Source organism: Thunnus maccoyii, chromosome 7 (genome assembly GCF_910596095.1).
Source record: "Thunnus maccoyii chromosome 7, fThuMac1.1, whole genome shotgun sequence".
Taxonomy (NCBI): Eukaryota; Metazoa; Chordata; class Actinopteri; order Scombriformes; family Scombridae; genus Thunnus; species Thunnus maccoyii.
In genome coordinates this window covers 19,283,400-19,307,017 of record NC_056539.1, presented here as the reverse complement: position 1 = coordinate 19,307,017, position 23,618 = coordinate 19,283,400, and the positions used below count along the sequence as shown (strand labels likewise).

The window sequence follows — 23,618 nt, the reverse complement described above, 5'->3', positions numbered from 1 at the left end:
ACATCAAAGGTTTACACCGATCAGAGATAATTGCGACAGGAAGTTAATTTTATTTACCGTGACTCAGACTTCTTGTCCAGACGGACTTGTAGAACAGAAAGTGAACTTCAAACAGGGGCGTGTTTTCTGACACAGCGGCTAGAGAAGGTAGATAAAATTACAAGCCACATCTAATATTTATCAGCATTTGGGTAATTGCTAGCACATGGCGTTAATAATACACCAAGTTCATAATATAACCTGACTGCAAATCTCAGTCCTGGATATGTGAATTTAAAAACAGCATAAGAAGCTTGACTATAAGAATACAGATTAATTTATTTTCAAGTGAAAATGTAGGTATAGTCTTGGGTTGAAGAGGTTATTCTCTCTTTTGGTACCACGTACTGTAAATTTTACATGTAAGATTTGTACCATTTGGTGGACAGTTTTAGTAAAAGTGTGTGATAGCATAACTTTTTTGCATGTGTGGCTCTGTGTATTTTGATGTGTTTCATTTCTGATATTTGCCCCACACAGATCAGCCATTAATGATTTGATAGGCAAATTAAACAAATAAAATATTTTCATTCATTTGCATAGACAATATATAAATAAATGTATGGACAGATTCCAGATTGCCAAGATACAAAGCAAGACACGATTTTTAAAACTCCACAAAGACTTTCAGTAACACAAATTCTCACAAACAAACAAAAGAAAAACAAGGTAAGTTTACATCTGTAACATTTTACAAATTGGACAAGCGCATGCCCCTGCCAGGTTGGACCGTTTCACTGCATTTGAGACCCTTGAGAACCAAAAAACAAAAGCAGGCGAGAGAAAAGAATTCATTTACGAAACTAGAAAAGCGGGGTTAACCATCCACTACAGTACTGTTGACTGTCAAACAGTGATTTACAGCCGAGTTTCCATATCTGAGCTCATGTCAGAGTTATCTTCACCACACCCCACAAACAGCAGCTCAAGACCTTCCAGTTTCCTCATGTGCTGGTGAGGTATTTAGCTGCTGCGAGTTTAAAGAACTCACAGACAACATACACACATCAGCTGTGAGCTCAGCCCTCTGAACAAGCCAAAATACCTGGTTTAGTTCATCAGGCAAAGATGTGACAGAGAAGCTGAGTGAAAGGGTGCAATTTAAAATCAAGGAAGTACAGCCAGGGAAAAGTCAGGGAAATAGGGAGGTGTGGCATATCACCTTATCCAAATCACTAAGTAGTCCTGCATTTATAGGCCAACATACAACAGAAAGTGGTTTTGAGCAAAGTTTGAAACCATCAGGGAGATCACTAAAGTGGACTGGACAGTTGGAAGACAGTTGAGTGGAAAAGAAACAAACAGGTCTAATAAACCATTATAAATTGGCATGATTCACTTAATGTCTTTCAGAGGTTTAAATAAAAGGTTAGCATCATTCAAGTCTATCTTTTTTAGAATTTACTGTAATTTTTACTTTTTTTCTTGTAGGATTATTTTTGTGAGGAAAAGCTGAAACTGTCCCGTCAGAGACACACAAGAAAAAAGTCAGGAAGCAGTATCTTTTATAACTTATTAAGTCAAAATAAGCAAGCCATGCTTCCAAAATAAGATCGGGGGTAGGGGGGAAATCTGATTACTGACCAGCTGCATGTATACATGGATTTACAGTATGGATTTACTGGCATAACCTGGTGTCTGAGGGTTTATTGAGTGCATGTAAACACACTGACATTAATAGAGTGTAATAAAATTGACCAAAACTCAGGAGAGACTCAGCAGCCAGACATTTCTCTGTTTACGAGCGGCTGAGATCGTCAATGAAATGAGAATAGCTGGTCCACCCTAAAAGGTCAGTCCACCTTTAGTGAGTCTGGTCAGGTTAGGCTAACCCATTGTCGCTAACTTCGGGGCTAACCCCCTTCACTTTTCCAGCAGTTTGGGAAGCAACATATGAGGCGTTTTTTGGTCTTGAGAAGCTGCAGCATTTATTAACTGACACACTGTAGTCTGTACTGTACATTTACTGCCAGATTGACAACTTACTGCTAACGTTTTCCTTTGCTCCACTCGCATTCACCTTCACTTTTCTGCCACTCGCTCTCTGCACTCACTCAACCACACACTCGTTACGCACAATGTACCTTTCAAGTCAATGTCCTTTGAAGAGTGAGGACAGGGAGGATTCTGGGATTTGATGCACTTGTAGATGACTCAAAACAATTCCACGATAACGTAGGGTGTTAAGTGAAAAGGTAAAATCATTAGTAGCCCATTGATATTAATGATCATCTGAAATTTTACCAGCGGCGCTCATAACTCTGCATTGGTGGTGCAATGATTACAAGGGAAACGCTACAATTTGCAATATCAACAAATTTGGCCTAGTTGCGTGGTTGGAACTAGCGTCGTTGCTTGAGGCAAGTATTCCAACTGCTACAGTCAAATTAGCTCCTTGCTGTGTGAAAAGATAAGAGGAAGAATGTTGTCAGGTTGGTTGCAGGTTCATAAACATAGCTTCTTATCTGGTTGACCTACAGCCCCAAGTCAAACAAGCTAGAAAACGTGACAGGAAGTCTCATGCACGCCTCAGGCATTAATTTAGGAAGCTATTTTCTTGAATTTGGCTGTTGTGCACATGACTGCACTTGACCTTAAAGTGAGTTTCTGTCAATCAAATTTAGTTGGTTTTTGCATTAGCTACAAGAAAAGCCCTGCAGTGGTGCCTCCACTTCAGGCCGCTGCTTGTCCACTGTTTGCGTGACTCCTGGAAGAGCATTAAAATCAGAGGGATGTTAGGTGAGAGTTCAAAGTCATTTCTGATCCTGCCAATCAAAATAAGGTTGCCTGGGTCTGTTTATCTGACTAAATAACAGAATAATTTTAACTGCTCTCTAAAATTATGTCTAAAGTGGTCCTATAGCAGCGCACAAACACTGCATATGAAAGGGTGTTTATGACTTTAGCCACCTGCGCAGATATTAAATGTAGTCATTGTACTGTGAGATACTTTAGATAAAAGCACACTCAAACAATATGCTACGCTGACAAAGTGAGTATCGGCCCTGTAATAAGATGCCAAAAAAAAACAAAAAAAAAAAAAAACAGGTCTCATGTTGGGCAAGATGCCTGAAGCAAAGTTACAGCATACTGTCAGATGATAGAGACCGGTCCCTGGTCTCATGATGTGTGCTTGACAAGGGATTTAGAAGTCAAAACCTCTGTCAATAAAGAGGCTCTGTTAGTGTCACAGCCCTTAATCACACATACAGAGCCTGTCAACTCAGTATCCACGGTTTAGGGATATTACATAATTTGATTAGTAATGACTAAGTCCTTAGAGCAAAATAATGTCATTCCAAAACTATGTATTACATCTGATATAATCACAGTGACATGACTATAATGGTTTGATGTTCCTACTCCCTGCTGTGGAACAGGAACTTGTTAAAACAAGTATCCCCATAAAAATCCCTATGCTCTGACAGGTTAACAATCATGGCACAACATACGCAGGGTGAAGAATAGAGTATCAAGTGGGATTTTGCCTGTAAACCCTATTCAGTCTTTGAGCTGCCTCTGAATAGGGCTGCTGCAGGAACGACTGGGCCTGAATGAACAAATGCTCCCTCGGGTCACTTGAGGAAAGCTGCTGCTTCCAATGAAAGGCACAAAAATCGCTTTTTCTCCCTTTAAAATAACTTAAAAACAAGGGGTCTTGAGTCCGTATACTTGGAACAAGCCTATTGCAAACAGGTGCAGGTCCCTTGTTTTTCTGAGGTTGTTTTTCCTACATTGCCGGCTCTTTGATGCTCCCGCACGCACACAGAATCAAGCTGACTTAATCCATACACAGATACGACTATACGACCACTATATATGCTCTTCATACTGCACAAAACAAGTTTAATTTGCAGAGGTTTATGGTTGAAGCCCGACAGAGGGGGAGGGTCAATAAGCTTTAAGGAGGAATGAGATGTGACCCTGCAGTTGGAGGAGTTCTTCTCATAACGCAGTGATTAGGAGATGCCGTGGGAGAGAGAGGAAGAGGCTCAATGGCAAACAGGGACGTGACCCTCTGCATGGGGCCAAGCCTGCAGCCATACCAGAGTTAGGCAAAGTCCCAGCTGTGCAGCTAATCATCACTGACAACATGACCCCGCCCACTCTCCAATGGGAGGGTACAGCACGTAGGAAAATGAAGAGGGGTTTGTTCGGATATCTGTGATCCAATTTTGAAAAACTTCAGTAAATAAGATCACAGTTCAGGCCTTAGCAGTGTTAAAGGGGAGGCTACAACACCTCAGCAAAGACTAACAAACATGTAGTCAGTGAAAGACGAGGGAAAATATGTCACACTGATGTGAGCATTCTCGTAAGCAGAGGGTGTTCATTTCTGCTTGGGTTGCACATAATTGTTACCATGAGTAATGATGAGTCAGTATAATTCAAAATCTGGGGTGGCTCATTCAGCTGGGTGGCAGCTGATAGCATCAGCCTGAAGCGACAAAGCCACCCTATTTGCCCAATTTCACTTATCAGGGCTCAAGTTCTTTGACTCAGACGGTTAAATAAAGTGTAGAATTGGTTCCTGGAGCGTGATGCTGGCCCAGTGAACTCCGCCATATTGGCCCTCGGGTCTGTTTCTGTCTCGGCTTGTCAGCTGCTAAGTAACAACACTGTCTTGTCACTCTCCATTGACTTTGCCTGGGGTTCAGCGGGTAGGCCAGGCAGCTGAAGAGCACAGATCTGACGACAAGTACGGGGACATGCAGAGCGGGACACAAAGCATGACGAACTAAAATCATCCAACATACTGTTGATTCTTAGTGCAGAAGAAATCCAGTCACTCCAGCTTACATTTGTGGCCATAAATAATAATGTTTATAAAGCTTAATAGGTAGATTAAGTTTTATGGGCCTATAGCTAAGAAAACCAATAAAACCTGCCCCACCACAACTAATGTATGTGTATTTTTTATATAAGATGAAACATATGTTGCCTGTCACTATAATGACTGGATTACAATGGAAACATACAATAAGTAGTACACCATTGTAGAGCCGCAACAATTAGTTGATTAAACAATTTGTTGATCGACAGAAAGTAAATCTGCAACTATTTTGGAAATCTAATAATGGTTTTAGCCATTTCTCAAGCAGAAATGTCAAACATTTGTTGGTTCCATCTGCCTAAATGTGACAATTTGCTGTTTTTCCTGGTCATATATGACAGTAAATTAAATATCTTAACATTTTAGACAGTCAGAAAAAGCAAGCAAATGGAAGACATAACTGCGGCATCTGAGAAATGGTGAATGCCATTTTTTCACTATTTCTTTATCATGGAGATTAATCAATAATGAAATTAATTGTTGGTTGCAGCCCTAGACATTTGGTATATACTTTAACTCAAGTTGTACCACATAGTTTATCTCACAGATGGCCTGAGTGGAAGAATGTGCTGGTTTCTTGGCAGCTTTTGGCGAGACAGGTCATCTCCTTTGATAATTTTATCAAAAATACCTAACATTACAAAACAGTTTTTTTCTACATGGCCCCAGAAGGAGTCTTACTTCTAATCATGTTAAGTGTATGATGTTTCAACTGTTCAATACCACACTCTGGCTTTGGTCAGAGGTCTTTCCAACTGTTGTATTGCTGGTTGCCTTGGTATTCATATCTCGGTGCAGATGAACACTAGCAGATTCCTGTGACAAATCACAACCAACTCCTTTTACATACTGTACTCTGGGTGTGTCTTTTGGGCATTTCACTGACTGCCCTAAGGTAAACTTTCCTTGATCTAAAGCTCTCGAGTATGAGAAGCATACAATAATATAGTCGCGTTCACAAGTCTCTGTATTGGAGCCATAGCTAACATTCAAATATCAAATTTTACCCATTAGTATGTTTTAGTGTCTTTAGCCCCATCTCACACCCATGATATTAAACATTTCAGGGACTGTGACACTGTCAAACATGTTTAGTGCACGTGTGGCTCATTGATAAAATGCCATTGCACTGCCCTTCCTGGTTTCAGCTGCTGGCTGTCTGCTGAGGGTGTACTCATCGACAGCACAGGAAGTGGTGGCAGAATATTTTCCATTGTTTGGTGTGGAGTTTTTTGGCTGACCTCGTTCTGAGGCAGAGTTCAGGGTGGCAAAGTGGCTGAGTGGCAGGGCAGCAAAGGAAAAAAGTGAGAGTACTGAACGTAGGAATCAAAAAGATAGCTATATGTTAAGGACACATGCTGTGTCTTTTGGTGAGCAATATGAACAGAACAGTTAAGAAACCTGTTAACAAAGAGTACAGTATTTGAGTGAGCATGTGTCCTTACTTTTTGCCTCTGTTTTTATTCCACAGTTTAGCTGAATAAGAACATGAGTAAAACGATGACTGATAGAATGATTAATCACTGAGGAAATCAAGGGATCACAGAGTGCGACTCAGACCTGAGGTTTACAAAACCTGTGCCCAGCTGAACTGCATGATGAAATAAGTTCAAGGAGGAGTCATAAAAAAAGACTTATTTGGTAGTAGACACACACACACACACACACACACACACACAAGTAAACATAATCACATAATTAGAGGAAATCATCTGTTGGAAGCTAGGAGGATAAATGATATCATCATCTGGATGGTCTCACTGGAGGTGTTCAGGATTTATAACAAATCCAAACTGATTCAGCAATAAGCAAAGGTACCATCTGTTCAATGCTGCCATTTTGAATGAGTGAATAAACCGCTATCAGTCTAACCAGCCACAATGACTCACGTCCGCTTCCTTGCTAAGGCATGCTCGTTGTAAGACATGGGGGAATGTAGGTGGGTGGCTGAGAGTGTTTCAGTGCCAACGAGAGGAGACACTCGAGACAAAGTAGACTTGAGAAAAGGGGGAGGAAGAAGTCATTGGAGGAAGTGCTTGACAGAATACGAAAGCAGACATCAAAGCAAAGCAGGAAACCAAGGTTCTTACAAAACCTGTACGTTTCTGAGCTGAAGAGAGAAAAAAAAAGCACCCTGAAGAATTTGCATTGCCTGCATGGATGGATGTAAGATTCAACTTGCAGAGCAGATATGACCTTAGTTGGCCTTTACAGCAGCTTCTGCTCATGTTCCTATACTTGCTGAAAACTTCTGAAAAGAAACACTGCTGTATCTACTCAGCCAGAGGAGATTACTTTATTAATTTCCATACTACAACATCATTTTATGAATTTAGAAGATTAAGAACAATATAGATGATGAGACTAAATTATTAAAAACAACTTTAATTTTTTAAACAAAATTGCTATATGTCCATTTTATATCTTAGTCTAACATATTGACTATTTTCTCTATACCATCATGCGTTTGTAGCTACATTAAATGTTTGATTATTTTGCAAATATACCAGTATTCTACAACTATTAGTTTTATAAGCAAAACCTGGGGAAAAAATTACATTATCTGAGTCATAACCTGGTGCCTCAGTGGTCAAGGGCAAATAACATGTACCCTTAAGTTTAAACCAGTTTTATTTCAAATGGATTTATAGACTTATCGTTAGTGTATAAATCTGAAGTGTGCCGTTCTCATTTTTCACATGCTGTAAACAACCTTATTTTTAAAAAATAGTTTAGTTTATATCACTGAGAGCTGGACTTGAAAATCATCCAGGCTAGGCCTGTCACAGTAACTACTGTTGTTGGACGATATATTGTCCCGGAATTAATTGTGATAAACCATATTATTGTTTTATGCCACAGTTGCAGTTAACATGGTAACACCGGTTCAAATAACGTACTGTTACTATAAAGTCAAATAAAGTATTGTCATAATGAAATGAATCAAAGCAGAACTGAAATTGCTGTGAACTTGAAGCTTCCGGTCAACAGACGGTCAGACAACAAAGTAAGCAGTTAGCAGTTAGCAGAAAGTGAAACCGTTACCGGTCAGTGGAGCTGTTAAACGAGAGTATTTATTCAGTTTAAGTGGGAAACCGGCAACTTCCAGCTATCATTTGAACAAAGTAACAGTTCTCCGGTTTATGTACCGATGCTAACAGGCTAACTGGCTAGCGCCTGGGCTAACTGTTAGCTGCTAACTGTTATTATATGTTTTACAGCTCAGTGTAAATAATAAATTAAATATACATTCAGAAATCAGTGTGGCAAATAAAAACAGGTAGACGGATTATTTGCCTCAAATAGATAGACCAAACACAATAAGTTATACTGTTAATTCAATATTGAGATCAGCAAAAATTATCAAGGTCATGTCCATATATCACACGATTAGTTGATAACATAGTTATTGTGACAGGCCTAGTCCATGCGAATATATGAGTTGTTTTTTCACAGACATACTGATATCGACATATGTCGGACAATAAATAACAAGAAATGTGAGTACGGAAATTTCAAAGATAGAATTGAGGTCATTTAGAAACACACATAGTTTATCTACCAGAGAACAGAGTAAAACTTATTTTTCATTGTAAAATGTCCTGTATAGTACTTATCTTGGTTGTAATTCTGTAATAACCAAATTTAACACACCCTTATCAAAAATGTTTATTACATATGTCCATATATATAATTATTATTATGATCAAATATTGATATTATTATCGGACAGATTATTCTAAAGTCATAATTGAGGAATCCTAACCCAACTTCATGCTAGTCTCACTGTGTGTTGGGCTCATGTCCACAAACAGAGGAGTGAACACCCCCTTGGGAAAGGGACTGGGAAGGATTGGCAGTGACTGGAAGTTGAGATAGACACTGAAAAAGAAAAGAAAAAATCTCCCCAACCGTGGAGACGCCAAGAAGAAGCCAAACATGAGCACCCCCCTGAAATCTCTAACTCACTCTTTCTTCAACTTTGAGCCTCTCTTAAACTTTCTCAGCCAGTCCCACACTTTCATATAACAAAAACACAAACACACACACACAGGACTTAAGAACAGATGAACAGTCACAGGCACCAGTGAGCCAGATCAGTCGACGACACCCATTGAAAGCAAGCAAGAGCACAGAGAGAGGATGGATGACTCAAATGCAGCTGCCTGCCATGCTTTCCACACATCCTCATTACTCACTATTCAGACATCTCGGGCTCCGGGGGGCCCTAGGCACTGAAACCTCGTTGTTCAACTCCTGCTTCCCACTTTGGGAGATTGAATGGCTGCAACACACAGCACCACATTTTCTATAGCAATTGCTTGTTAGCTTGTTTAAAGCTGAAGACATTTTTTATCCCACAGACTTCCAGTCAAATCTTCTCCTGCATGCCCAAGGACTAAGCTCTGATCTGTGGTTAGCCTTAAAAGCCTTCCTCAACAGAAAGGCTTTGTGCTAGAACTGCTGAATCACCTTAGCACTGCTTTAAACCCAATTGAGTTGCATTTTCCTTCTTCTTCCCCTTTTCTATTGGGCTTTACTCGCTCTGAAGTATAATTTGTCACCCCTGCACTTTGAGATCTTATTGCTCATCATTATCATTATTACTACAATAAATCAGAGATTACAAGAGAAAGCAATTGTAGCATCTGATACATGCAAAGAAACACCCCATAGATAGACTGAACTTTTTTTTTTTCTTTCACTTCCTCAATTTTGTATCAAAAGACCTGACTTTACTGTAAATCTACATACTGAGAGTCAAAAATCGGAAATACATTAGATGACTTCTGTGGAAGCACCACCGTTGCCAAGAAGGCTACTGTTTTAAATATATTTAAATATCTGATGGCCAGACAGAAAACGCCATTAACTGGCAATCACCCCTGTTGCAAGATGCAAGATTGCCTTGAGTTTGTTAACAGCTCACCGTGCTGCAGTTTTAGGTCAGTAGCAACAGCAGTAACCATATGTCAGTGTCACAAGAAGCAGCCACAGTAAGCTAGTTAGAGGGAGAGCTGCAGGGTGCAAGGGCTTAGTGTGGGTGAATTTCATCAAGATAAGCAGCAACACCTTTTTTAACATGTAGTATGAGAATGACTTGCACACAGGGCAGGTCATGTATCTTGAGCCACTCAAAACACTAATGTAGAGCTGCAACGATAGTCGCTCGACAGAAATGAATATGCAATGATTTTTAAATTCACTGGTTGCTGTTTCTCATACGTGAAGATTTGAAGCTTTCTGTGTCATATATGATGGTAAACTCAATATCTTTGGATTTGCGCCGCTGATCGGACAGAACAAAAAGACGTCATCTTGGGATTTCAGAGGTCATAACAGGCATTTTATTGACAAAATGATTAACTGAATAATCAAGGAAGTAATCTGCAAATTATTTGATAATGAAAAGAATTGTTAGTTGCAGCCCTACACAAAAGGAACTACTGTCCCTAGTAAGTGTAAAATAAAAATAATAATATAATAAATAAATAAAGATATGCCAACTTTGGATAGTTTTAGTCAATATATTTTTGATTGATCAAATTCTCACCTGTTAATTGATTACTGATAAATCATTAACATCCCTAGCTGAAGGTATGAAACATAAGCTGGAACATCACACACTCATTCAGCTCAACATGGCCCCCCTTCTCCATGTAGCAAGTACAGACTGGTAACAAGCACCTGTCAACAGGTTTTCTCTTTGGTCTAAGGGCTTCATTTCAAAAGGAAGTTGGTGCATACTTTACATAATGTAACCACTCAAAAGAGGGGTCTAACCTGTACTGTATTGAGCCCATTTTGGAAAAAACAACAAACACTAGCAGTTTGCACACACTGTCCTCATTCCTGGAACAGCCAGCAACATACTCTGCGGCTGATTCAATGGCCTTCCTCCCAGCACAAGCTGAGTTAGTTATGGTAGGCCGCCAGGAGCGTGGTTGTTTACTTGCTTTGGCAGGTCCACTCTAATTGGAAATGATCCCCTGACCACATCTTGCTGAGATAACAGGGTGGGTCCTGCTATGCTAACTTATTCAACCACTTTGCCTCACACCACTGGCCTCTTTGAAAATTAACAGAAAAGGAAAAATGTCACAAACTGTAAAAGTTTAACATTACAAAAACAGGAGATTTTTTTGTTCTGTCCCTGTGCCGGAAAGCAGTGTTATCTTTGGGACCAAATTGGTTGAAAGCCATCAATGAGCACTATGAGAGTAGTTCCAGGAAACATGCGGATGATTGCTCAACACCAAAACTTTCACCCCATTTAAAAAAGGAAAGGAAAGAGAAGTCTGAGTACAAACTTAGGCATCTGATGAAAACAAAAACCCCAGGATTAATTAAAGTTGAACAGACATTGATGTGAATGAGAAGCGATAAAGCAGGGAGAGTGTGTGTTAACAGGTCAGTTAGGGATAGACAAAAATAAAAGAGAGAGAGAGACAGTGTGGCCACATTAGAGGGAGACAGACAGGAGACAGGCAAATGGTCCAGCCCAAAAACAGGGCTGGTGAAGACCCGTCTGCTCAGGCTGCAGCCTGAGGCGTCCGACAATCACAGCCATTCAGGGCTCCCGGAATTTGTCCCCTGGAAGTTCAGGCAGGTCAGATATCTGTGGAAAATAAGCTGCTCCCTTGTTTCCAGGCACTGTAGCATCCCTATGGGGCTTTTTTCCTATCTTTATTCAAGAGCGTGGTCTTTCAATTTGAGAGCATAAGTTATTGATTTCACGTTTAAATTTTGTAATTCTTTCCCTCAAAACCCTGCCCTTGCACTCAAATAGCCCCTACTTGCGTTTAACATTTGCTCTGCTTCTGCTCAAATGTATGCTTGCACTCAAGTATATTGTCGCGTGCACAGATTATAGTAAAATAAAATGTACAGGCGCTGGTATATACATTAACTATCTTTTTATTCCAAAAGTCGTAAAGAAAGCAAGGGAAGTAGAAATAATAAAGCCCTGGAGGGCGGGAGTGGATGAACCCGGTTAAAGAGTAAACGCCCATGCAGGACACTCTAAGAAGTAAAGTGAACGCACCCGCAAGGAGACAGGGATCATTTCACTGGTCAACACTACACCTAGCATTCTATTGGTTGGGGGATTTTGACAGGTTTATTGCACAAAAAAAAGAGATCAGAGAGCAGAACAGAAATCTAACAGCAGACGTTTTATGGATGCACAGAAGCAGCCCAAGTGCGAGGAGAAGGGCTGAAGCTGGAGCAGGAAATCTGTGCAAGCAACAATATATCATTACAAACATACAGTTTGAGCAGAAGCAAAGCAAATCTAAACACAAGCAGGAGCTATTTGAGTGCGAGGGCAGGGTTTTGAGGAGACATACAAAATCTGAATGAGAGATCAATAAGTCGTGCTCTCAAATTGAAAGACCACGCTCTTGAATAAAGACAGGAATAAAGCCCCATACATCCCGACTACAACCTCCAACATACACACACACGCCCCATCCCAAACCAAACTCTTCATCCCACCCTGTCCTCACTCCCTCCCCCTTTGTGTTAAACTGTCAAACTGCCAAGAGGTAAAATGGAGGGAGGCGCAACAGTACAACTACAGAACACGCGAACATTCAGACAACAAGCAATGGAGGTAGGCTCTTCTACAATAAAATAAGGTGGAACTTTACTTCTTGACCCTGCTGGCAAATCATACATACTCCTTATTTTATCCTAAGCTCATATCAAAATCCTAATATATTTCTGTCCAAACAATGTCATGTGTTTAGTGGCTGCTGAAATGACTCACGTCAATAACATCATGAACCTTTGACAATTCACTGTCGCTCCAGTTATGTCAAACATGAAACTTCACAACTGTCAAAGTCAACACTGTCAAAACCGATGGCTGTCTAACTGAACAAATAACATTCAGACAAATACCAAGGGTCTCTCACATGCTCCAAGTTTAAAATAAGATGAGATAATGTGTGGGACAGAAGATGTGCAAGATGTGTAATAAAATATAACTTTTTAGACATGCAATAAGAGCTACGACAGTCTACTCAAGTTTTAAGGAATTCGAGAGGCAGAAAACAAATAAAATCATGAAGACACTGAGAGAGCAGAAGAGTATAATTGATCCTCAAGGGAACTAGGCAAAATACAATGTGGTGAGATTTACTTCAGATTTAGGGCCAAATCATGACAATGTCATAATACTCCCACGATAGTCTCTAGTATTATATCACTGCATTTCCCTGCTGTGCTCGGAATGTAAATACATGTAAAAAAGGAAGATTACTTAAAGCAAAATATACAAAGTTTTTACACCTTGGAGCTATCTGCTCCTGCAGAGCTGACAGGTAAAACGATACTGTGGTGACACAACACAGTCAGCTAAGAGCCATTAAGAGCTAACCATCTAGATAACTGCTAAGCTCCTACTAAGCTTCAAGTCAATCCAGGGTTATCGTACTATATATTAGGTGGCTGCTGTTTTAAAGTCAGCCAACAGTAGTACGATTTCTTCCATTTTTCCCCCCATTCTTGATCCATTGTTTTCCCTGACTGCTTGAGTGGCTGCGCAGGTGAACGACTCACAATTTCCACCAAGTCGGAGCGTTTACCCAATTACGCAGCTGACCTTTCAAAAAGCTTCCAATCAGATTACGACTTTGTGTGACATTCAGCGTGTGTGAGGTGAAATTAATCTTGTGCGTATTTGAGTTTCCACAATTGCATGGTGACATTATATGGCAGCTATTGATATGCATATATATTTGCTGATATGAGCGGCAGTCTTTAAACCCGGCAGAAACAACCTTAAGTTTATAAAACTATGCTTGTGACAAGATGGTGGTGGGTTCAAATACCCATATTGAATGGGAACAAAAAGCTTTACACAGGCTCTTGCATTTCCTACTCCTTGGTGGCCAACAGCAGGCTGCTCTTCACCCGTGCAAGTTCCTTGCTACAACATTACAGACAATGTAAAAAGTCTCAAAACCTGTAATTAATCTGTCACAAATGTCATTTTGGAGGCTTCTGGGGTAACCAACATTTTTAGCCTTAGAAAAAAGTAAAAATTTTCCCAGTAAGCCTGGGCCACTGGAACTGCTTCAAAAAAAAAAAAAAAGAGCAAACAACAGTGTCAGGCTGTTTTGCAGAGAATAGAGGAGGGTGGAGGGTGTGCAGGAGTGTATACAGGAGCAACCAGCAGAGGAATAGTCAAATAACAGCAAGAGTTTATTGTAAAAAGGCGGTGAAATGGGGGTGCATACCACTATCCAAATGAATCAAGGAAAAGATTTCAAAACTAGGTCAAAACTTAGTACATGGCTGAACTGTGTATGTGTGTCAATGTGTGAAATTGTGGCCAATTTGTTACAGGGATAGTCAGTGGTTGTGTCTAAAATGTGAATTCCTGGATATTATTATTTCATCTGCAATTTTTGTAGTGGTCTGAGTAATATTTGCTGGTAAAGTGTACTGAAGTAGCATATTACATTACATGGTTAAGCTACGTTTGAGTCAAAAAAAAAAAAAAAGGTTATAAATGCAGTTGCAAGAACAATACTTTCCACTCATATCTTGGGATGCTTGATTTGAAATTAAGGTGGCTTATCTCCGCCTAGTAACTGCAGTTACAGTCAAATCAAGCGCACCTGCAGAGCAGCCACCCCACACTAAACTGAGCCTACATGAGCCGCGGAGCGTCTCTCCTGCCAGCTGCTGACAGCGCTGTCAGCCAGAGAGTCGATCGCACTGTACGGTAGAGGAGGACATGGTAGGGACGCTGGTACACGTCTGATTAAACAGGAGTTTAGCCAACTTCACTGCATTTAACACCGGAACTGAGAGTGTCAAAGCTCAGAGCAGAAACACAGTCACTCTGTGTCATACTGCTGTCCTCTGCTTCCATCATCTCGTGCCAATTCATTATGAAAGCGCAAGAACCAATGGGGAAACTCCAACACTTGGCCAGCCGACCAATGATGTAACTCCATCCCTTAATCACTCACTGACAACTGCAGATATAGGGCTGGTCTGTGGCTGGTCCAGCCAACAATTCTGTTACTACAGGGCACCGTCGGGGCTCTTACTTCTACTAGTGCATCTTCAAAAAGAAGTGACTGAACTACAAATTGTGGATGGTCCTCGGTGTCATTTGTGTTGATACAAATAGAGCAGTATGACTCAATATATACAAAGGGTACACAACATCTCTTACCTCTCATGTGACTCATAATATATCATTCATCTTTTCCAGCAAAAACACATGAAATGAAAGTGAACAGATTACGTAACTGGGATGTACACAATTCATCAGTGATCAATGATTCATTTATATCCGCATTTACATCTACGTAAACAGTCAGGATAGTCTATTTGATTTCAGGCCAGTTTTTGTGCCTCCTTCGCCATAAAATTAAATTATATACATTTAATTGTCTTCCAGAATTTACTGCATTTCTCTCTACGGTACAGTTAAGCTACCAATGTTCTGCAGCTTCACAAAATGTGTCTAAATAATTAACATTTCTAATTGAGACTGTAGAGGGGAGGGTGGTCTGTCCTGGGAGATATTCTTAAAGGCCAAGTGCTCCTATTGAAGGAAACCAATTTGTCCCAGGGGCATCTTCATCGCTTTATTTGGCAGAGCTGCAGCATGCTGAGCGGAGATGCTAACCATTCCAAGCTGAGGGGGAAATCATTCTCATCTCACAACTCCACCCCCACAATGCTTTGTTCCACTTTTGTGATGCACTCTAATTCAAAACAGAACCAAACAATGAAACTTGGAACAGATTCCTCTATGAGGCTGAGCCTCTGCACAGAACAATGCACCTCTGACAGGAGGATAAAGTCTGAAAAATCTGTGTCCTGTTATATTGGGGTGTGTTCTTTAAAATATGTTTTTTTGTTTGTTTATTTGCTTCTCATTGAGATTTACAAGAAAGTTATGAGTTAAGAAGGTATTTTAATTACAACTGGTGATACTTAAAATTATGCCTTTGCCTTTCGGCCCCATAACCTCACTCAAAACAGCAAGATTAGAGGTTAACCAAAGTGGTATGGTAAAATTCAACACGTGAGTGTGTACTGTATACATGTGCCTACAGCAGCAATAATCCACATAGATTGTTTTGTGAAAAGCAACAATAACGACAGAAATACTGTAATACTGAAATACTGCGTTTAAGCCTATTAAGGTAGAAAGGGATATTTGTAGTATTGATATATACAGAAGGTGAATACTTTGAAAATTGTAAATCATTTGCTGGGAGTTTTGTCAATGTGTTTGGTGCATATCGGTACTTGGAAAGGGAATATTTGAGGAAAAGATTAACAGTGCAACTACCACTATTATTACCACTGCAATTACTCTCCTTACTTAGATTAAGAGTTCAGAAGACGGGGTTTTATCCATGTTCAGTAGGAAAGTTTCCATTATGTGCTACAACTCACAATTATTATCCAATATGGTTGGTTTATAGTTAACGAGCATGCTGATTTTTTGCACAAAAGTTTGGAAAAAGCACAAAAGCCTCAGGATAAAATCGTTCAGGAAATTATTCTCCCATTTTTAAAGCTTGCATAGTTAAATAACTGGACTTGCACAATGTAAGTTGTTTTTTTTTACCGTAAACGATTTAATGAACACATTTTCTGCCAAAGTTAGAACACTTTTGGTTGTTTCACATGAGTTTTTGGTACTTCTATTTTTGTCTGTGCTCTTCTAACCTAATAGTGAAGTGGGAAGGGCTCAGTTGAAAAAAAACATAATGTCACGTACTTCTATGCATCAATCAAGATTTAACTACATATGAATCAGAATCTGATGTCTATTGGTGGGTTATTACTGTCAATCAAACCTGAAAAAAGCACACCGGTCCTGATGAAAGCAGGTTAGTTGAGTTTTTGAGTGTTAAACTAAATAACAAATATAACTATAATAACTAAAATAAATTATAATAATAATAATGTTATTATCATTTTGTGTCTATTCAGTCACCAATATGTAATGTTTCTAGAAAATAAATATATTAAGCCAGGTTTGTAGGGCATTTACCATCTCATGGAAAATTAGGAAGTGTTAAAAGAACAAGAAGCAGCAGCTTAAAACCCTCACAGATCAGTAACAAGTCAATACTTAGTTAAGCTGAGGTGTTAACATGGACATCATGGGCAGACCTAATGAAGACTTGAGTATGAGAGTCAGCGCATTAGGCAGACATCGTCCTGCTGATTCAGTCTGGCAACGTCATCACTGCCACATACACACACACACACACACACAGCGGCTTACGTGTCTGCTATCATTGCCACAGGTGTGTGTGTGTGTGTGTGTGTGTGTGTGTGTGTGTGTGTGTGTGTGTGTATCGTAGGTGTGTGGATGTGTGCCCATCTGTCTGTCTTCTCTACCTCCCTGACACGTCCTGTCCTGTCGCCAGCATCACCATAGCTACACAGACAGCCGGTGATGTCACTCCCCCCTTTATCTCTCTCTCTCTCTCACACACATACACACACACACACACACACACACACACACACACAGGAATAACTAGGAAACAAGCACTTGCTGTTCCTCTCATGAAATCAGGGACAACACACACTGTTTCTGCCCTCTGCACATTATCAATCCATGTGTTATGCTGCTGGGATGAAGTCACTTGGTAAACAATGATTAGCTTCAGGAATATCTGAACTATGGGCAATATAAATCAGGCCTCAACCTCCTAAAACACACACACCTCCTCCTCTGGCGGCACCTTTCTTAATAAGCACTGGAGAACAGAACAGAGCACACTGATAAACACTGAGGCCTACATAAATAAAGGACAGACTGTGCACGTGTGTGTGTGTGTGTGTGTGTGTGTGTGTGTGTGGACTCCAGCTCTCATCTAGGTCATTCTTGGCTTAGACATCACCTCTTCAACTCTCTTCTGCTTGCTTGGAATTGCAAAGAGTGGCAACACTTCAGCTCCAACTATGCAAGAGCCATCTGACAGACCCTAAAAATAGCTGCAGTGTGTATGTTAGAAGAATACTGTAGGCAAGAGAAGGGTCGGTATTTACAAGGTTTTAGAGCTGGGAGGGCAGGCTGGGATCACCGCCCAGGGTGAGTATACTAACCATCTCTCCTAGACAGACAAAGGAATAAAAACCAGCCGCCCACGTTTAGGGAGTTAGTCCCTTCTCAGCTACAAAACACAGCTACTGCGTATGTTGTAACTTATCCAAGCGCTTGTTAACACCCCCCTAAACCCAAACAGCCAGTATGGTTGAATAGAGGCTTGAGGGAGGGGCTGTGGGTGTCTAAAGAGGCAAGTTCCTATCCAGTGTTTTGTGGGTTGCCTGCTAATGACAGACAGAAAACTCCTCCCGTCTCTGCCAGTTTTCATTGGCTCACTACCTCACTAATCCCACCTTCCTCCCAGTCTACTTTTTCAACAGAACTAAGAAAAATGTGAATTTTGTTTTATTGCTCCTTAAGTACAACCTAATACTTCCAGTTATATTGTGCCTAATTTTGGCAGTGGTGAAAAGAAGAGCCATTCTCCTTGTGTGTGTGAAGTGTGAAACATGACCACACTGTTGCAGAATGCAACAAGAATGTTTGATATGAGGGCAAACGTCCAGATACACACTTAATACCTCCTCCAATCTGTCAGTGCTGCTCCAGGTTAACACCTCAGATTTCTTTTCCTGAAAGTCTGAGGCAATCAGACATCCATAATGCGTTATTTCATTACCAATTTCCCACAGTTGAACAAAAACAAACAGTAAGCAATATTCATGGGTGTAGATTCATTTCACAGAGATTTTTTTTCACATTATATCCTCTCTTACCTGTCCTCATCCCCATCCATGGTAATATGGATGCCAAACAGGCTGTTGACAGCAGGAGTGGGCAGGTTGAGGCCCTCTGTGATGAAAGGCTTCACACCATCTTTCCCTGGCACCACACCGACACTGGGCTGAGGTAGGGCATCAGACTTCTGCCTACTATCTTCTGCCTGGTTAATGAAGCCAGAGGGAAAGCCTGTGGTGGCCCCTCCGTGAGCTCCTTGGGGCTGGACAATTCCTCCTGTGCCAGGTGCCTGACTTGGCACACCCGGAGGGGTGTTGGTGGTACTGGGCACTGTGGCAGGCACATTCTGGACACTGCTGTGGGATGTGGTGGTGGTGACGGAAGGTGCAGGGACAATGCCTAATCCTCCTGAAGGCTGAGTCTGCTTGACAGGCTGCTGTTGGCCACTTCCTGGATGAATGGTAGCCATGGCTGGTGCATTGCCCTTGTGCAGCAGGAGGCCCTGGGCAGAGGCTGCCTCCCCACCCAGCCCCTGGGCTCCTGGACCAGCAGGGTTGATTAGAGGTGAGGGGCCCTGGCTGGCGGGAGGACCAACAGAGAGAGATGTCATGGGAAGGTTCTGAGTGCTTGAGCCAAAGTGTTGCTGACGATAGTCTGGCTGGCCAGCCGAGAGGCCGGCGGGATGAGTAGGATAGGCAAACTGCTGGGCTTGCGTGGCAGGAGGCATGATGGCAGACTTCTGCTGCATGGCACCTTGGTGCACACCATTGAGGCTGTTAGAGACGAAGGTTTGGGGGGCAACAGGCTGCATATTGACCTGAGCCTGTTGGGGTTGCTGTGATGCTTTAGTTGTATACCCTGTGGGCTGGAAGGCACTTGCTCCGCTCCCTATCTGAGGGGCCAAGCTGTAGCCTTGCTGCAGAGGCTCTGAGGAGTGGGGGTGGGTGGGGTGTGCAACTGAGTAGCCACTGTCTGCAGTGCTCTCCAAAGCCTGTGAGGAAAAAGCACTGGTAGTGATCACAGAGTTACTGGTGGCCCCAAGACCACTGTCCCTGTCTGTACTGTGATCAAGGGTTACAGTTGGTTTTATGCTATCCACAGTCCGGTTAACATTTGAATCCGAGTCTCTCTCATAGAACTCTGTGCATGTCCACCTCCCTCTTCTGAAGGGCTCTCCAGTGCCATGGTCAAGTTTAATGACCCTGAAACGGGAACTACAGCTGGTGCTCACAGGAGTTGTGTGAGCCACACTGGTAGAGACAGTGGCGGCAGGAACCGTATTGGTGACTGTTAACGGATGGGTGGCCGAGCTTGGAACAAAGGATTGAGCTGCAGCTGGCACAGGCACACTTCCTCCTAAATTATGTGGGGTGACACGACCAGTGCCTATACTTTTATAAGAGAGCCCCCCATTGACGGGAGCTGTCACGGATGGCTGGCCCTCCTGTGGCTCTCCTACGTTATTTAAGGTTTCCTCGGATGAACTCCTGTCACACACGCCCAAGTCAGTCCGAGAAACGTCAAATATTTCCGACGACACGTCCTCTGTTCGGGACTCGTCCGGGTCATCCAGGCTCTCGGTGTCGTCGGTGATGCTGCTGGCCGCCACCTGAGCCGGCGTGACACTCGTGATTTGGAAACAACTTTTCTTCTTCGCTGGCATTTTCGACATGTTGACTGACTTATCTGCGTCAAGTCTTGTCTATCCCCAGATGAAGCGAAAAGCGTTGGGACTAATGTCTTCAGTAATTCACAGCTGCGGGATGTGATACAGACACGTACCTTCGCAGGACAATTTCCATACCGTTCCTTTTCCTCTCACTTGTCGGAGAAAAGTGTCTCAACCAGAGGACGGACCCTCCGAAAACGCCCCGCGGTGTCCGGTCACAGCACCGGGGACGAAAGCTGCTCTCCCCCTCCGGCCTTCCTTGTGTCCCGGCAGCAGAGTTGCAACCAGGCCCTTGTGAAAGTTCTTGTTCAGCAGCTGCCACCGGTACTTTAGTGTGAGGCGGGCCCGGTCTCTCAGCCCGCTGCTCTCCCTCTCACTGCTTTAGATATATTTCTTGCCGACTAGCTGTTAGCTAGTTTCCCCTACCAGTATGTGAGACATCACGGTGTAAACAAATCCATGAGTGTATAATCCAGCGGCAGACAGAGAAAAACGTCTCAAAGTCGGTGAAGTTGAGCCTCTCGCCGTGTGGACAGCTCACTTTTTGGCAGCTGCTAATAGCAGCTAGCCTTAACCACAGCGGCAGAGAGCTAACGGGCAGCTAGCTCCTGCCTGCCGCTCTTCTTCTACCACTCGACAAGATGGCAAGAGCGAAGTGCATCCTGGGTAAGGAGGTCAAGCTAGTTTTCTGTAATCGCAAAAATATTTTTACAAATCAACGGCGTCACTATTTTATTTTTTTATATTGCTTACGTTTTGTACAGTTGTTTAGATGTCAACGATTCTAAAATAGCTACATTATTTTTTGTTTTACTAAAAAATATATATTTCTGCCGTCGCCGTCACTTCCGGTTAACAAGGTAGAAGCGGAAAATAACCTTTTTAGATTACGGATGTAGACTGAAGACAGATTTTAGTTTTTTGGCACACATACAAAACAACCATGTGAGTTAGTTGTCACGATTTATTGCTGATTTTACTACTCTCACTTTTTTATAAAAATGTATTGTTTGGATTCACTGAATATGACAGGAATCTCTGCTCCCAGTTCTATTTAATTAATTTTGCTTACTATTTTTGACTTAAGTAAAAAGCCAAACTTTTCAGAGCTGACTGTCCTTATCAGACAATACATTTCTTCAGTATCTGAATGTACAAACAAAACAATTTACAAAATATTTATTTATTTATTTATTTATCATTACAACATTTAGTCCCCGTGGCGTGTTTGTGGTTATAAACTCAAGTTGTTTACATAAGTGCTGTAAACTTGTATACTTGTTTCAATAAAGAAATAAAAAAACACAAAAAAGATGAACTGTGTTACAAAATCAGTTTCTATCCAGGATTTAAGTCTGAAACATTTATTTTATATAAATGTTCAGCCAAAAGCCACCAGTGCCTCAAATCAACTGAGTCATGGCAGGAATTGTTTGTGAATGAATCACTCAGTCATGAGTGCAGGAAGAAGTCTTTATGAATGTACAAGCTTCTGTGTGTGTGACAGTGAAACTAATAAGGGTGTGTTATCAATTTGATCAATAAGGTGCATGTTATTTTAGCCTACCGAGCCCCGAGCACAAAGCTGATGTCTTCAGCAATTACTTAGTTTGTTAATAGATTTATAGAGTACTAAGAACTTGCTGTGTTACCAAGTCACACTAATTACAAAACAAACAACATGACTCAAGAAGGTAATTACGAAACTCAGCTAAACTAAAACGCCGGTTTGGCAGGCTGAATCATTCAAATCTTACATATAAACTTGTAATACATAACACACAAAAATGACTTGACACCAGCAGACCCAGCACACCCAGCACTTTCGCTGTCACTGTCACTTAAAGATAGACTGACAGGGCTGGAAGACATGAAAGGATAGGTGTGTATTAAAACCACAGTCAGGTGTTCATATGTACAGTAAAAGAGGTTTTCCTTGTTGATATCATTCCTCTTGTTCATACTACCTATTAAAAGGTCCTTTCAAATTAACTTTCAATGTAAGTGATGGGGGCCAAAATCCACAATGTGTCCACGCAGTCATTTTGGGCAAAAATGCATTTAAAAGTTTATCTGAAGCGTATATGAGGCCTCAGCAGTCTGAGCTAGTCATATCAAGTTGATATCTGCGACATTTACAGTCTTTTTAGCATCAAATTCCCTCTTTGTGTTTCCTCAGACAGTGTTTCCCTTCTGAGCTGCAGTGGAAGTATAGTGACAAAAATAGGGACTTTGGCACTAAAAAAACTGTAACATTGAAAGATATCAATTTTATTTGACTAAGCTGGATGACTGAAGCTTCATATTATCTTCAGACTTTTTTGCACAGAGGGAGGCTTGTGGATTTTGGCCCCTATCACTTACATTGTAAGTTCATTATCTTCTAATGGCCACTATGAACAGGAGGAATGATTATGGCAAAAAAAAAAACCTGTTTCAATGTTTACTTGGGCACCTGATGGTTTTTTTAAGACACACTTGAAAAATTGAGAACCTGTTCTTTAACACCTTTGATCACAGGGTCGAATAAAGTCAGGATTCATCAGATTCTTCAACTAGTAACTCCTCAAAGTTTATACTAAAGTTAAAATAACATAAAACACTGGTTCAGCACAGGCTTGGCATCTGCCAAACCAGTGAGTAATATGGACAGAATTTCCAGTACAGAGCAGTGATATTTGGCTGGTGGCCAGCGTTCACATCCAGTCTTGCCCAGGAAGCAGGAAATACTTTACACATATGGCCCATGGCTATGGTGACCCCTAAGGATAAAAATCACAAAACAAAACACATTCAATATATGAGAAATACACTCTTGACATTTAATATTAACAGCATTTCAGAATTTGGACAGTATTTTCTTCCACTTTTAACTTTCATTATGGTATGTGTTTTGACTTTAGAGGACAATTTACACAACACAAATTTATTCCTTGAGAAATTTGTTGAGAAGTTTGTTTGTTTTTTTCTTGAGAAGTTTTTTCCTGCATACAATCTCATAGATCTTGCTGGACTTGTTGGACTTGACTTGGACTTGATCTCTCTGAGATCACAGGTCCAAAGCCTAAAGATGTTTGAGATCTGCACCTTCACTCAGTTGAATTTGTTCATTTTACACACAAGCCGATTCCAGTGTTTGAAGAAAGAGAAAAGCCTCACATTGCTAGATTTTGCTTCATATTGTGATTGTAATGTTCCGTAAGATTCTCAAGGAATTCCTGGGAAGCCTCAACACCAGTAGCAAACACACTAAAGCATGACTACCAGTTTACCTACATCTAAAGGACAGGGGC

General features: G+C 41.2%; 1 protein-coding gene across 1 annotated transcript in view; it reads right to left on the bottom strand.

Annotated features, from left to right (window-relative positions):
* tsc22d2 (TSC22 domain family 2) overlaps positions 1-20,995 on the bottom strand; it is a 39,898-nt gene extending 18,903 nt beyond the window's left edge. The window contains exon 1 of the mRNA XM_042416709.1: positions 18,695-20,995. Coding sequence (XP_042272643.1) covers positions 18,695-20,328 — 1,634 coding nt within the window. The 5' untranslated portion in view covers positions 20,329-20,995. The remainder of the gene's footprint in view (positions 1-18,694) is intronic.
* Positions 20,996-23,618: the final 2,623 nt, after the last annotated feature.